General features: G+C 40.3%; 1 protein-coding gene across 2 annotated transcripts in view; it reads left to right on the top strand.

Moving 5' to 3' along the window:
• arr (low-density lipoprotein receptor-related protein 6) overlaps positions 1-15,875 on the top strand; it is a 102,424-nt gene that overhangs the window by 84,507 nt on the left and 2,042 nt on the right. For both annotated transcript variants that reach the window (XM_014230240.3, XM_036375181.2), the window contains exons 3-6: positions 11,560-14,585; positions 14,663-14,823; positions 14,891-15,160; positions 15,230-15,857. In XM_014230240.3, coding sequence (XP_014085715.2) covers positions 11,560-14,585; positions 14,663-14,823; positions 14,891-15,160; positions 15,230-15,857 — 4,085 coding nt within the window. The remainder of the gene's footprint in view (positions 1-11,559; positions 14,586-14,662; positions 14,824-14,890; positions 15,161-15,229; positions 15,858-15,875) is intronic.

The following is a 15,875-nucleotide window of genomic DNA, read 5'->3' as shown; positions in this document are numbered from 1 at the left end:
AGCCCTCGTTGGCATCTACTCGACTTGAATGTGCTTAAAACATCGCATGAATTGAGTAGTTTCCTGAGCTCTGCCTCATGAATGAATGAAATAATGACTGCCTGTATGTATGTGTGTATGCGTGTATTTAACGCATGGAATGCATGGAACGTCAGCACCACGCGAACGCATTCGAATGTAACTGTTAATGAATGGTAGAAAAAGTTCTAAAAAAAAAATATTTAAGTAATGAAATCATTTGGCAGAGGGTTGCTTCGGATTATTACCGCACATCATTGCCCAGGGTTGCTTCCTTGGTTAGCTTCGTGGGTTTAAGTGTCACTGTGGGGCCATTGCCCACTGCACATTTTCGGTTGAATACATTTTTAAGCGCTGTTTTCATATTTAATTTAAATACTTATTCCAAGGTGTATTTTGGGTTAATAAAATATTGTATTTAATTTAATTTTGAACAATAATTGGTTAAAATAATGTCAGTGCCATTTTCACATCAATAGCATCATCAACATCAATACCTTTTTTATATACATTTAATATGTATTTAAATAGTATAATTTTTAATAAATAAAAATTGTCGGCAGCGACCCTGTGTTTGAACTAGCCTCGAGTGTCAAACTGTGTAAAAACCTAAAGTGTTTTACTTTAGCAGCGCAAAAGCAAGGCTCTTAGCAATACGTAGATTAATTATTTTCTCAGTGTGATATGTTAGCCGGGTAGTCGGTAAAATTTGTTTCAGTGAAGTCACCGGAATCCGTGAGAAAAACGTATAAAGTACTGCAAGTAGTCATTATATAATATTAATTCTAACTTAGCCATTATTGCCTTTAAATTCCTTGACCTAAGTTAATTTTGTGTACCTGCACTCAGTAGCATTTTGAAAAATTCTAAATTAGGGTTTTTTTTCTGGGGAAATATGGCTAAACATTTCCTCTCTAAGTTAATGTCATAACTGAGTTTTTTTTTTAAATTCTCTTATACATATATACGAATACATTTAATACTCATATTATGAATTTACTGACAGTGCGCTCAATGCCCCTTTATCAATATCATTAAGCTACTATGTGATCCGACTTGTTTTGGCGCGTGGTCGTAGCGGTATCGCTGGAAACTGCAAAGGCGGCCTGCGGTTAAAACATCTCGGTTCAAAACGCTGGTGTGTTGGTGTTTAGAGAGTTTTGGAAATCATTAAGGGCCAGTGTTCACAGTTAAGTGGAATCCTGAGTTACCTTTGGTACGAGGGTAAGCCCTATAATCTAAACATGTCTTGAACTAATTTCATGGTTTAAAATGTCTTGCTACCAATCTGCCAACAAGATTATGCAAAAATGCTTCTCTCTCTGGTTTAACTTAATTTCGCTGCTGTAAATAATTTTTTTTCAAAGTTTGAATCATTCAAATCAATAATATTTCTTTGGTTTCAACCGTAGACAGCTAATTTTTATATCCCGAACAAGGTTTATTAAGTTTGCCACGATGTTTGTAACACCCAAAAGTAAGCATCAGAGACCCTATAAAATATATATATACTAGGCGCCCTCCGCTGCGCTCCGGGACGATCGCTTCGCTCGCTCGCCTACGTCCGCCCCCCGCCGAGCGCGAGCTAGCTCGCTCTTATGTTAGTTGATTCTCGACAGCAGCAGAAAACTTTTATATATAATAGAGAGGAATGATCAGCGTGACAAGCTAAGTCGATTTAGCCATGTCCGTCTGTATATATACGCACTAGTCTCTCAGTTGAGCTATCGATCTGAAATTTTGCATCCGTTCTTTTCTCACCAGAAACTACTCATTTCTGACAGACGAAATCGAACTACAACAGCATATAGCTGTCATACAAACTGAACGATCGGTATAAAGTTTTCGAAAGGAATTTTTTGTATTGTGAAGGGTAAAATAGCTGCGGCGGATTTTTTTCTTGTTTTTTAATAAAAAAATATAATTTCCGAATACTTTTATAACACACTATATTTTTAATTTTTTTAAAGCAATAAATTTTTTTTTTTTAGAAATTATATCATTTATTATTATTATGATTTAACATTTTTTATTTTTATTTTCTTTAAAAAATATTTGGTACTTTTTTGGCGCACTGTATTATTTATTATTATATATTGCATAGTAGCGATATTGCTATAATATGCTTATTACCAATAATTAAAGTAATGTATTATATTTCTACTGCAAATTTATATGGCAATGATACAAAAATGTCCTATATTATATGATATATATTTATTTTTATAATTTTTTCGACCGCTAAACATCTTAAGCTAATTTAATTGCCTTATTTACTAACCTTTAAAACTGATTTTTTACGCTTTTTGTCTTATTACTAATTAAAATTTACTCATGAGCAAAATTAATTATGAGCAACTTAAGTAGTAACAACAACAGCAATAACAATGGTGGTAAAAACAACAACAACAACTACCACAATCACCCTTGCTGTCGTGGCAGTGTCAGTGGCAACTGCAAGCCACTAACCTCTATCTATAAAAACAAAAACAGAAAAAAAACAACAACAACAAACCAAAAACAGCCAACAAATCCACAAGCCCACAAGCCAGTAATTATATAGGCGAAAGCAACAACAAAAACAATCATACTAAAAACATAAATTCAGGAGGCCACTTTTGCTGGAGCAGCAATGCAACGCAACAACATACCGTTCGTTCATTATGTTATTTGCACGCTTGCCCTGCCTTCCCTCCCTACTTTCACAGGTCAGCTAGCTAGTCCAGAGCCCAGCAGAAGAGCGCACGGTAAACCATTGAGTCTCCAATGCAGCGCGACCCTCTAACGTGAATGAATGGCAAAAATAAAAAGCAAAAGCAAATGCAAAACACAAAATGAAAGAATATCCACCTGATACGGGCAAAACGTCCTTCACTTGAATGCTCATTGCAGCAGCAACAAATACAACAAGTGCCATTAAAAGTTGCAACAACAGAACCAGAGCACAGCACAGCAGTGGCAGTAGCCTGAACAGCGCTCGGCAAGTGCATTTTCAACAAAAAACAGCAATTTGCTGCCTGCCTGCCAACAACATGAGTATGAGCAGCAGTCGCAACAGCGTCAACGGCAGGGCGAGCGGATTATTGGTGTGGCAACGGTAACACGAAACGCTTGCATTGCGCTTGCTGCCAGTTCCAACCATGGAGCACACGCAGGGGCTGCAGGGTTACCTGTCGTTTAGTTGCTTGCTGATGGTGCGGTGGCTGTTGAATTGGTTGTTTGTCTTGCTGGTCGTGGTTCTCCCTTGGATAGCTGCTAATGTATAGTTGATGGTCTATAACAATGCCTGCCTTGCATACTATGTTCTTCCTGCCTGCCAGTCAGCCAACCCGCCTGCCCACTTAGCTGCTCTGTTGACTGAACTCGACGTTAACCAGCTAAACTATTATTCACCTCAACAGCGTGTATGTCTATATTCTTTTTCCTACGCGTACATATATATGTATGTATGTACCATATGTGGCGATGTTTGCTGCCAGAAGTGCAGTTGCTCATCCTGCAATCGCTCACTTAAATACGCAATCAACACGAACAGCATTTCAACAGCATTAACTACATCCAATAGAACACACTCTAAAATTAAACTGCTTTAAATAGTCGAAAGTACTCGGTTGCTTTAAATGAAAATAGAAAATTCGACGCAATTTTCGCATATTTTTATGAGAAGAGCTTACTTAACTTTGCTGTATGGCAAACCGGTCAGATTTTGTGGATCAAGCTTACAAGCTCAAAAGTTCTAAACAGTCTATTCTTTGGAAGTTGAACTTACAGTACTACTTTCCGACCTTAATACATTACATAGACGAAGTTTTTCGTGTATGCTTATTCTGACTTGAAATGCTATTAACTTAAATCCCACGCATTGGCGAATGTAATGTTTGAGCGGCACCGCTGCCTTGTTAAAATTTGATCTCAGCTACATTGTTGAATTAGAGGGTATTGTGAGGGGTTCCTGTGGTTTCACAATAGGCTTTCGAAAGGTCTAGGTGCGTTGTCAGACAACCACCCTAATTATCTACCTACATTGGTAAAAACTTTTCCTTCAGAAAATCACATTTCGTCGATCTTATTAGCAGCAACAGATCATGATTTTACTGCCTTCAGGCAAAAATATGGATGTACTCCTCAATTCGCCGCCTCACATATGGCATAACAAGTGTTGCCAATTTTTACATAAATAAACAAAAAGTTGTTTGCAAATTATTGAATATTGCCATCTCGTGTCATTGTTGTTTTCAACCACTTGGTTTAGTTTAGACTTAGTGTCCTCAATGACACTACTTATCTTGGCTATGCTTTTTTAGGTAGACATTCCAGGTTTGATACCTGATGAATTCCAAGAGTTCTACAATGGGATTTTGATAGAGCTGGGTATTCGCAAAGGAAGTGTAGAACCGTTTCCTTACTCCGTGTTTGTAACTATATATACTTTTGCTGGATCTATTTAATAAGTCCTTAGCTTTTGTCTTGTCATATTTGGTCATATCTTTTTCGCTATCCTGCATTTGGTTGTAGATTTCCATCTATTTTAAGCTATTTGTTCAAATTGCGTATTTAGCTCCCTCTCGAACGTTCCTAGCGCATACGCTACTCTCTCTCTCTGCTTCAGACTCGTCTAAAGAGGCTCCTGACTTGGTCAACTCGTCTGCTTTTCCGTTGCCGAAAATGTTTCTATGACTAGGAACTCAAATTATGGACAAGTTGACCATATGACTTAATACTAATGATCTTTTCTCGGCGCTCGTACCAGCGAGTGAGTTATAAGAGGCAACTATACGCTGGAGGAGAGCGCAGGGCAAGATTAATAATTGTGTGGATGTGAGTTATCGGGATTAGTTGGCAGAAGATAAGGAAAAATCAGATTAACACTTCCCTTTTAACTGTCCTGGCTTTGCCGCCACCAGGTGGAAATACTTTATCTCATATCTTCAACTATGCAGGTGACCTAGCTGGAATAGAAGTAAAACGTCTAAGAAGTGTAGTAACTACAGGAGTTTTCTAGCTTCTGAAAGAATTTGCCTTTAGCTGTTCAAGTGGCATCCCCATGTCGAGCATAACAAACAAACAAACTATGATAAAAAGAAAAAAATATCAAAAAATGTTATCTTCGGCTGCACCGAAACAATAGTACCATTCTTATAGATAGATCGATCTGTTTAATAATTTTTTCAGAGGTTATAGCGTTGCCTTCGACTATAATCTATGTCAAATTTCTTGAAGATGTCTCTTCAAATCAAAATGTTTTCCATACAAGAACTTGATTTGGATCGATCAGTTTGTATAGCAGTTATATGTCATATTGGTCCGATAACGACGATTCCAGTAAATGCGCTCCGTTTTTTGACAGAAAAGGACGTATGCAAAATTTCAGATCCATATCTCAAAAACTGTTGATCTATGTATTAATGATACACTTTAAAAGTTTCCGACATTTCCTTCTGGGGTTTACAAACAAACGTCGTAGCAAACTTAATATATAAGATATTTACAAAAATTAAAAAACCCGCAAAATATTTTTAGTCAGTATTCCATTTTGCTTTTTATCTTATATAATCAGCCTTATAATTTATTTAATAATAACTATTGTACATTTTTTGTTTATATTTTATTGTCATTTTATTTGCTTCGTCGAATTTTAATTAACAATGCTTTTGCTGTTTTTTGTTTTTCATAGTTTCCTTCATACAATTTTATTGTTGCTGCACTCATTTTCCCCTCGAAACATTTTTAATATCCATGCACTATTTACCATAGGTTATGATTTTTTTCTTGCAATCTCTTCAAACTACTTTTTGCCCTTCGCAGACACCCTCTTCTTGTCACCTGTAAACTACATAGTTCATTTTCGCTCATTTTGAGCAACCAAGCTTTCTTGTACGTGTAATTATAATACGCTCATTAATGGCCCCACGTTAAAATTTTTGCTTAGGGGGGTATAGGAAACAAATACTTTTTTATTTTTATTTTATTGCAACCACAAGCCACAACACTTCAATTCGTTGCATTTTTAACACATTCCAATCTCGATGCGTTGAATAGCGTTACGTTCACGGATGCATAAGTAGGGTTGCCGCCTTCACGGACACCGTTTTTATTGCTAATGCTTTAAATTTATATAAACACTTCAATATATATTTGCATTATATAATATACTGTAGCTGATTTGAAAGACACGCTCAGTTTAGCTACTCACAGCCCCAATTTCGACCGATTCTACTTACTGGTGCATAATATTATCTTTAAATATTATATGTGTGTGTGTGTAAGTATGTGTCTCGATACTTCTTAATTTTACTCATGCGGTCATCCGAATTATGTCATCCAATCTGCCCCTCCACACATAGTCACCTTTAATATGGGTGGCCCTCGGCTGTCTGGCTTCCTACGCCTCAGCTTGAAACCTTTCTTCCACTCTTCCGCAAAATTTACGTGCTTACGTGTTGCCAGTAGTACACTTCAGCTTTCTCCCCCAATGGCTTTTTCGCAAATCCTTCATGCACACTCGCGTAAGTCTCCAACCGCCGCCCAAATGGAAATTTCCTGCTGCCAAAGTTCCTTGCTACTATTGTTGCCATTGCTGGTTGCTGTTGCTGTTGTTGGCGCATTAATTATTAAAATATTCATTGCGTTGCATTTTAATTCATGCTGTTGCAGGTAGACGCCTGATGAGAGTTTGTTTTTTTTTTGCCATTTTTCGTTGTTGTTCCATTTTATTTGTTGATGGCTGCTATTTTTTCGTTACACCACTTGTTAATGCTGATGGCCATTGCTGTTGCTGTTGTTGTTATTTTTATTATTGTTGTAGGCATTATTGCTCTCGCGAAGGTTGTCCTCAATGATATGCTTCCAGCGACAACAACAGCAACGGCGCGCAGTACTGGTAAATAATTTTCAGGCAACGTTGCTCTTCAATGTGATCATGTGACTGAGCCACCAACAACACACGTCCACCACAGTCCTTTCTTCATTCCTTCGACGAACTCATTTTGTTCACCGTAAAGTCCACAATGATTGTTGCCTGTTTCCATTCCTCCTAGCTGCAATCGCTTGCATTCACGTCGCCGCAATGTGGGTGGCTCGTGCATTAAAGCTGAGACACATCGACCGTGCCTCTTGTTGACAGTCTTTAACATTCAGTCTGCATATGCAGTGAAAGCATTTCGTTGGTTGATTGATGCGAATATTGCAGGTATTTTATTTACAAATGTGTGCCTATGTATGTATGTAAAACTGCTATAATATACATACATACAAGTATCAACTTAAGAGCATCAGTGATCTCCAATTGTTAGTGAGGAAAGTAGTTATAGATGGTGGGAATTCTGCAGCGTTTTTATAAATTCTACCAATTTTTAAGAACTCATTTATAGAGGTGCTCCTAAATAAGCAATTTGTGGCTCGAAAGCGATTAGTTCACTGACTTCACTACCAATTTTTGACCCTCCATTAATCGCATGATGTCATAGTAACATCATAAGATCATCACTACCATTTAGTAGCGCTTTATCTTATATGATGTGTGATCATGAGATGTTGTAGTGTTAGTGTGACTTGTAATTCTTGTCTTTGGCTGTCGGGCATATATAAGAAAGTGCCAACCAACGGTCCACTAATTGGTGATGATGTGTGATCACATGAACTATAACATCATGTGATTTGTTGATATGATGTTACTATGTTTGTTGACGTGACATGAAATTCAGTCCATTAGTTTTTTTTTACAAATTTAACAAATATGGTTCTAAGTTCATTTCGTGTTGCTTAGAACTCTTACTATAATATCATTTTCTCTGTTATCGATGCGTCATTTATTACCCCAAGAGTGTTGATCCTTAATGGAGCTCAGCTTCAGAGATCTATATTCGTTTGTGTGTACCACTTCTGAATAGTTGCCATAACTACGTCATATACAATATATACTAAGATGAAAGCGTTTAACTGCGAGCAAGTTGAGGGATTCCAGAGAAAACATTGTATAGAATTCGCAAATAATATGAAACTCTCTCAAGTACAACAAAGACTAGCCAATTTTATAAGCAATAGTTTGTTTCTAAAAATCTATAATTAAAATATTGTATAATATTCTGCTAAGTTCGAGTATATATACAATAAAAATAACAAAGCGTGTCTGTATATACGATACTAGTCCTTCAGTTCTTGAGATATCGATCTAAAATTTGGCACATTTTCTTTTCTCCCCATTTGTCGGAACCGCCGATATCAGACCATGATCGGAATCAAGTGCTTGCATGGAAAACTTTTTCATTTCACGAGATATCCTCACGAAATTTGGCATGTTATTTGTTATGAAATAGGAAGGATATGTTCGTATTATTATCTTCGCGCCCTCAATCTAGCCACTGCACGCGTGTAGATTCATGCTGGTTTTTGTTTTGTTACATATATTGTTTCAAGGTTCTATTATGAAATATATACGTGTCTTTGTTTTTTATTCTACCACCATTCTAGCCAACCACTCGTTTGCCCTACACAGGTAGGTGCATAGCTAGCTGCTAACTGCGCGAGTCCTTCGCACATTTCTAAATATTAATGCGTGCAAATATGATGAGTGCATTGCATAATACCCACTCTCGCCTTGTTGACTATCTTTATGCAAATTGAATGCGCACCACCAGCGACGCATTAATGCCAAACAATGCGTATTCAAATACATTTTATGCAGCGTGCACTGCATTGACTCCCACTTCCGTGTCCTTCGCAGCAACAGCCGCCACACCTAAGCTAGCGTGCAATTACTAGCAGTCAACATGCATAGCTGTGAATAACGGTAATGTGTAGGGAACGATGGCGGGTGATAATGTGTAAGGAGTGTGTTGGGTGGTAGGATAAGTGTGCCTAGCGCATAATAACCAACCAGCAGTGTTGTGTTGCTGCTGCATGGAGACCCACTTAGCTGCACGCTTGGGCGCTCCTGCGGGTACTCAACGCATCCACTCATTCAATGCACGCATGCAAATATTTTGCTTCATTTTATCACGCGTGCCAACGAGTACCACCCATGCGCAAGTTGTGTGGCAGAGTGGGCGCGCTTACTTACACCCTACATAGGTACATTCAAATATTGTGCGGTTAGTTTATCCTTGTTGATATTTCAACGTTCTTTTTTTTCTACATTTGCTTGCTTGGCATGTTATTATGATTGCTGCTCGCTTGCGAGTTGTTGTTTTTTGTTAGTTTTTTGTTTTTTTTTTAGTTTATTTAGGCGGCGCTGTGCACGATGTTATTGCAGCTGCTTGAGCTCCCTTACGTAATCCTGCCACATAAAATGCATTCATTCATTTGCAATTAGATCAGCTGAGGTAGATTTGTACTCTAGTCTATGTAGTGGTAGGTAAGTGGGTAGGCAGCTGGTGGCAAGCATCCTTGGTTGACTTATGCCTATAGCAAGCAACTGGCACGACTGCTGCATAGTTAATGATGTTGCAGCAATGTGGCAACAGCATGAACACCATCTATAGCAACAGCATATGTGTGCCACATACCAGCAGTTTGGCATATTGTTAGGCGCATCAACAATATAATGCATAGCAAGGCGTTGCAGCATCTATGGTGGTAGCCGTTTAATAAGGGTGGCTGTCTGCTGGTAAGCGCTGCTTGTGGAGCCATATTCACCTCTTGAGCACTCCGATTTATTGTGTGTTGGAATTTCAATTCAATTCAATGCCCGTGTAGTATATTTGTATGCGCTTCGTAGCTTGTTTGCTTGCTGTCGTGGCTCCCAATACTGCGCTTGGAAGCTGGATTGGTTGGTTGGCTGGTGCATACTCGAAGTGTTGCTAAAGTCAGTCGCTCTGTCCATCGTGCGTGAATTTCGTAGTGAGCGTTGATGCAGCAGCGCTTATTGTTTTTTAATTTCTAATTGTGCTTATTCTTCACAAAGACAGTGCATTCGGTGCAATTAGGGTGCTTTTCCCCTATGATGATCTAAATTTTTGACGTTTTGTTAAAGTGTAAGGGTGTGTTGTCGAATATGTAAAAAACAAAAAAACGTTGTGTGGCATTATGATAAAAGCTGGAGCTTTGTCTGAAATCTCAAGCGCCTCATAAGCACTTGAGACGCTATTGTTGCACCAAATGTCATGAGCGCTATACGTTCCCAGTTTTTGGTATTTCGATGCATCACTTCATTCGAATTCATTTAAATTGCAATTGATGTCTCGAATAGTGTGTGCAAATAGCCGTACCGAAAGCCGAGTTTGGCATCAAAACTGGTCACTGGACTGGGAAAATTTGTTTTTCTTTTTCTTCGCAGCTCAAGCTTTGGCGAACAATGCTGTATGTTTTCACTGTATACTTCCTCAAATATCTGAATACTCAAGTTCCAATGATGTTGACTGTTGATCTGTATAAATGCTTCTGAGCTAACCGGTAGTTTCGGCTTCTTTTAATTGCTTTATCATGCTCATACTAAATCTGCGGTATTCTTTTAATTACTTTCAATCAACGACTTAAACCTCAGAGCGTGGTAATCTTTCAATTTTTGAGTTTATATTTTTCGACTAATTCTTGAACTTCAACTCTCTAATGTCCATTTAGTTATTAGTGATCAGTTGAGCTATAACTGAAAGGCAGCGAGTGTTTCCGCTAAAGAGTTTATCAATAAGTGTTTCTTTTAACATGTACATTAAGACCAGAAAGTTTCCGGAAATTGTGAATAAAACGAAAAGTTTTTAATCTTCATCAACGTTTGCGCGAAATCATCCATCGTAAACAGCCGGAATTGTGGGTCAACAATTCCCGGAAACTTTCTGGTCTTAATGTAAAATTAGATTTCAATACTTCGTTAGTAGTTTAAAATTTTTTTTACTATTTTTCATAGTAAGAAAAATATCCGCAGACCATTCGGAATCCTCCTTGCCTCACCTTGGGTGCTCTTTTAGAACCGTTCTCCGACTTTACGGCATATGACATACATCTGAACTTAAGAGTTGATTTTGGATCGGTCAGAAAATTTGACGTTTCTACAATGAAGGCCCAAGCCTTTTCTGAGGATTTTTAGGTGAAAACTATTTTTTTGTTGGCTGACTAGCCCTCTAGTTTCGACTCTTTCGGACTGAATGAACTCGTTCCTTATGTTTTATCTAAGGTCGTTTTTCTTCTATTTGACTTGCTTAGAGGCCACAGTTAATGAAGCTCTCTATATGATTAAAATAATATCATTTAACATTTTTCGGCCAGAAACAATTACTATTCGAAAAACCATTTATAGCTTTTTAAAATTTGTTTGCCTGCGCCATAGATTCCATCTTGGCTTGAGAACACTGTCAAAATAAAAATCGCAATAACCTATAGAACTTCGGAACCTTATCAAAAAGCAGATGTATTTTTATGAAGTTCTTAAATAGGTGTTTGCAAATTATTTAGTCTGGCGTACATTTGCTACAGATTACGAATTTTAACTATTGTATATATGTATTTATAGAAAATATTTTCCATTTTAGCTATATTTTCGATATAAATATGACGCTATATTATTGACGACATTTATACTAAGCAAATATTTTCTTCATTTCTTTACAGGTCACATATCACCTGCATTATCCACAGCGTCTTCAACCGCCATTTCTTCCTTTTCATCGTCTTCCATAGTGCCCAACGGTGCAAGTCCGTCGGCATTTATACCCTCAACACTGCTATTCACCACATATCATGACATACAAGTCGCGAACATTACACGACCGACTGGTAGTCCACAAATCGAAGTCATCGTCAAAGATCTCACCGAAACGATGGCCATCGATTTCTATTATGCACGCAATCTAATTTGTTGGGCTGATTGTGGACGTGAGGTCATTGAATGCATAAATGTTAATACTTCGGTGCCATTGGTAAAGGCACCCAAACAAACTGTGATATCTGCGGGTCTCGATAAACCCGAAGGACTTGCCATCGATTGGTATACGGATAAGTTGTATTGGACGGATGGTGAAAGAAATCGTATCGAAGTAGCAACGTTGGATGGTAAATATCAGAAAGTGCTTTTTTGGACGGATTTGGATCAACCGCGCGCTATTACGGTGGTACCTTCAAAACGCCTACTTATTTGGACCGATTGGGGTGAGTATCCAAGAATAGAGCGTGCCAGCATGGATGGTGATCCATTGACGCGCATGACAATAGTTAAGGACAATATCTTTTGGCCGAATGGCTTGGCGGTCGATTTGAAGAATGATGTCGTGTATTGGGCGGATGGTCATTTAAAGTTTATCGATGTAATGAAATTTGATGGCAGCAATCGTCGTACAGTTGTTGGTAATTTGGATTATCCTTATAGTGTAACGTACTTCAACAATCGTCTGTTTTGGACCGATTGGTCTAAGGGCGGCTCACTAAATACTTTCGATATAAAATCACGCGAGTTGCGTGAGCTCATCGATACACCGGAAGCTCCGATTACCTTGCGCACTTGGGATCCTTCACTACAACCGTTCGAGGATAATCCCTGCGTGCATAATAACGGCAACTGCTCACATATATGTTTGCTTTCAACCAATGCAAAGGGTTACAGCTGCGCTTGTCCGACGGGTGTGCAATTGGCTACAGAAACAACTTGTGCTAATGGTTCGCGTGAAATGCTATTCATCGTGCAACGCGGTCTGCTTAGCAAAATTTCTTTGGATATGCCGGACTTTACAGTATTTCCATTGCCATTGGGTAAAGTGAGATACGCTATTGCAATCGACTATGATCCGGTTGAAGAGTATATTTATTGGTCCGATGTAGAGGCGTATGCGATACGTCGCGCACATCCAGACGGCACAGCCATACAAGATTTTGTGACATCCGAGGTGCGTCATCCCGACGGTCTGGCAGTGGATTGGCTTGCACGCAATCTTTACTGGACTGACACCGTGACAGATCGCGTGGAGGTATGTCGTTTAGATGGTTCAGCGCGTAAAGTACTTATCTATGAGGACCTCGAAGAACCACGTGCTATTGCGCTAGCGCCCTCGCTAGGTTGGATGTTTTGGAGTGATTGGAATGAAAAGAAACCAAAGGTTGAGCGTGCATCACTGGATGGTTCCGAGCGTGTGGTGCTTGTATCTGAAGATCTTGGTTGGCCGAACGGTATAGCTTTGGATATTGAAGCGAAAACAATTTACTGGTGTGATGGCAAAACCGATAAAATCGAAGTCGCCAATATGGATGGCTCTGATAGACGTGTCGTCATAAGTGACAATCTCAAGCATTTGTTTGGTTTGAGTTTACTAGATGACTATCTTTACTGGACTGATTGGCAGCGCCGTGCCATTGATCGCGCACATAAAATAACTGGCAACAATCGTATAGTCGTCGTTGATCAATACCCAGATCTTATGGGACTGAAAGTGTCGCGTTTACGTGACGTTAAAGGCTCGAACGCATGTGCGGTACGCAATGGCGGCTGCTCACAGCTTTGCCTTAACCGTCCCAGTGACTACGTGTGCCGTTGCTCGATCGAATATGAGTTGGCGAACGATAAGAAGACATGCGTCATACCCGAGGCATTTCTGCTATTCTCACGGCAAGAGCACATTGGACGCATTTCGATTGACAACAACGAAGGTAATCACAATGATGAAAAGATACCGTTTAAAGATGTGCGCGATACGTACGCTTTGGATGTGGATGTGGCAGACCGACGCATCTATTGGACGGATCAGAAGTCAAAATGTATTTTTCGCGCATTTCTAAATGGTTCTTTCGTGCAACGCATTATTGATACTGGTCTTATATGTCCCGAGGGCATTGCCGTAGACTGGCTGGGGCATAATATTTACTGGACCGACTCAGAAGCGCGGCGCATTGAAGTTGCACGCTTAGATGGCACCAGTCGACGCGTGCTACTTTGGAAGGGAGTAGAAGAGCCGCGTTCGTTGGTGTTGGAGCCCAAACGCGGTTATATGTATTGGATCGAATCGCCTTCGGATTCGATTAGACGTGCCGGCATGGATGGCTCTGAATTACAAACAATTATATCGGGTGCGAATCATGCCACGGTGCTCACATTGGATCCAGAGACACGCCGTCTCTACTGGGCAACACAATCGGGTCCGACTAAAATCGAATCTGCCGACTGGGATGGCAAAAAGCGTCAGGTACTGATCAACACAGATGTCGACGAACCCTGTGCGATGTCGCTATATCAAGAATATGTCTATTGGAGTGATTGGAATACGGGTGACATAGAGCGTGTGCATAAAATAACTGGACAAAATCGTAGTCTCGTGCACAGCGGCATGACTTATATACGTTCGCTGTTAATATTCTATGAAAATCGCCAGTTGGGCACCAATCCGTGTAAAATCAACAATGGCGGCTGTTCGCATTTGTGTTTGGCGCAACCGACGCGTCGCGGCATGGTGTGCGCCTGTCCAACACACTACACTTTGGCTAAAGACAACATATCCTGCCTGCCACCCAAAAACTACATTGTCTATAGTCAGCGTAACAGTTTCGGCCGGCTGATGCCCAACACCAGCGATTGTCCGAATGTGCCGCTGCCCGTTGTGGGAAAGAATATACGCGCAGTGGAGTATGATCCAATTTCGCATAATATTTTTTGGGTGAGTTGAGTAGACTGAGCTCTGTAGTTTGCACGTATTCAATACTAATTTACCTATTTAACGCTACCATTCAACAGGTCGAAGGTCGCAGCCATAGCATTAAACGCTCACTCGCCAACAGCAGCTACATTAAGATCTTAGTTGGTTCGGGTGCGCAGCCTTTCGATATTGCAATTGACGTGATTGGTCGTCTGCTCTTTTGGTCGTGCTCGTACGCAAACACCATTAATGTAACGCGGTAAGTAGGAAGGAGGAAATTTAGTTAGTTTACCTCTGATTTTTAATACCTTTTCAAACTCACACAGATTCGACGGCGACTCAATCGGTGTCATCGATACTGGCGACTCGGAGAAGCCGCGCAACATTGCCGTACACGCCATGCGGCGTCTACTCTTCTGGACCGATGTGGGCAGTCAGCAGGCCATCATACGTTCGCGCATTGATGGCGCTGAGCGTGTAGTGCTCGCCTTCAAGCTGGAAGGTGTAACAGCGCTTGCGGTGGATCAACAAAGCGATATGGTCTACTATGCGCATGGCAAGCGCATCGACTCCATGGACATAAATGGCAAAAATAAGTAAGTTGACACAACAAACACACAAAACAGTATATTTCACAAGCGTCTTACCACATGCTTTCGTTGTAGAAAAATTCTCGTTTCCACGCAAATCTCGCAAGTCATCTCGCTTGCTGCGCTCCAGGGTTTCGTCTATTGGTTGGATGATAAAACGGGTGTGGAGCGCATAACCGTCAATGGCGATGGTCGGCGGCCGGAAATACAACGTCTGCCACAAATTACGGATATTGTCGCCGTTTGGACGCCAGAATCGAAACTGTTTCGCAATCATACCTGTCTGCACAGTCGCACCAAATGTTCACACATATGTATCGCCTCATCCGAGGGACGCGCGCGTGATATTTGCTCTTGTCCGAAAAGTCTCATGTTGCTTGAGGATAGACAAAACTGTGGCGCTTTGCCCGCCTGTGGGCCAGATCACTTCACCTGTGCGGCGCCTGTCAAGGGTGATGGCTCCAGCAGTGATACGAATAAGGATTGCATACCGGCCTCGTGGCGCTGTGATGGCCAGAGCGATTGTCCGGATAAATCCGATGAAGTTGGCTGTCCCACATGTCGACCGGATTTGTTCAGTTGCCAGTCGGGTGAATGTATCGATAAAGATCTAGTTTGCGATGGCACTACAAATTGTGCGAATGGACATGACGAGGCGGACTGTTGCAAACGGCCAGGCGAATTTCAGTGTCCCAGCAATAAGGTAGGTCGCAGCAACTTC

The sequence above is a fragment of the Bactrocera oleae genome, chromosome 4, assembly GCF_042242935.1.
Source record: "Bactrocera oleae isolate idBacOlea1 chromosome 4, idBacOlea1, whole genome shotgun sequence".
Lineage (NCBI taxonomy): Eukaryota > Metazoa > Arthropoda > Insecta > Diptera > Tephritidae > Bactrocera > Bactrocera oleae.
The sequence above is the reverse complement of the archived record's forward strand: the minus strand, read 5'-3'. Positions and strand labels throughout refer to the sequence as shown.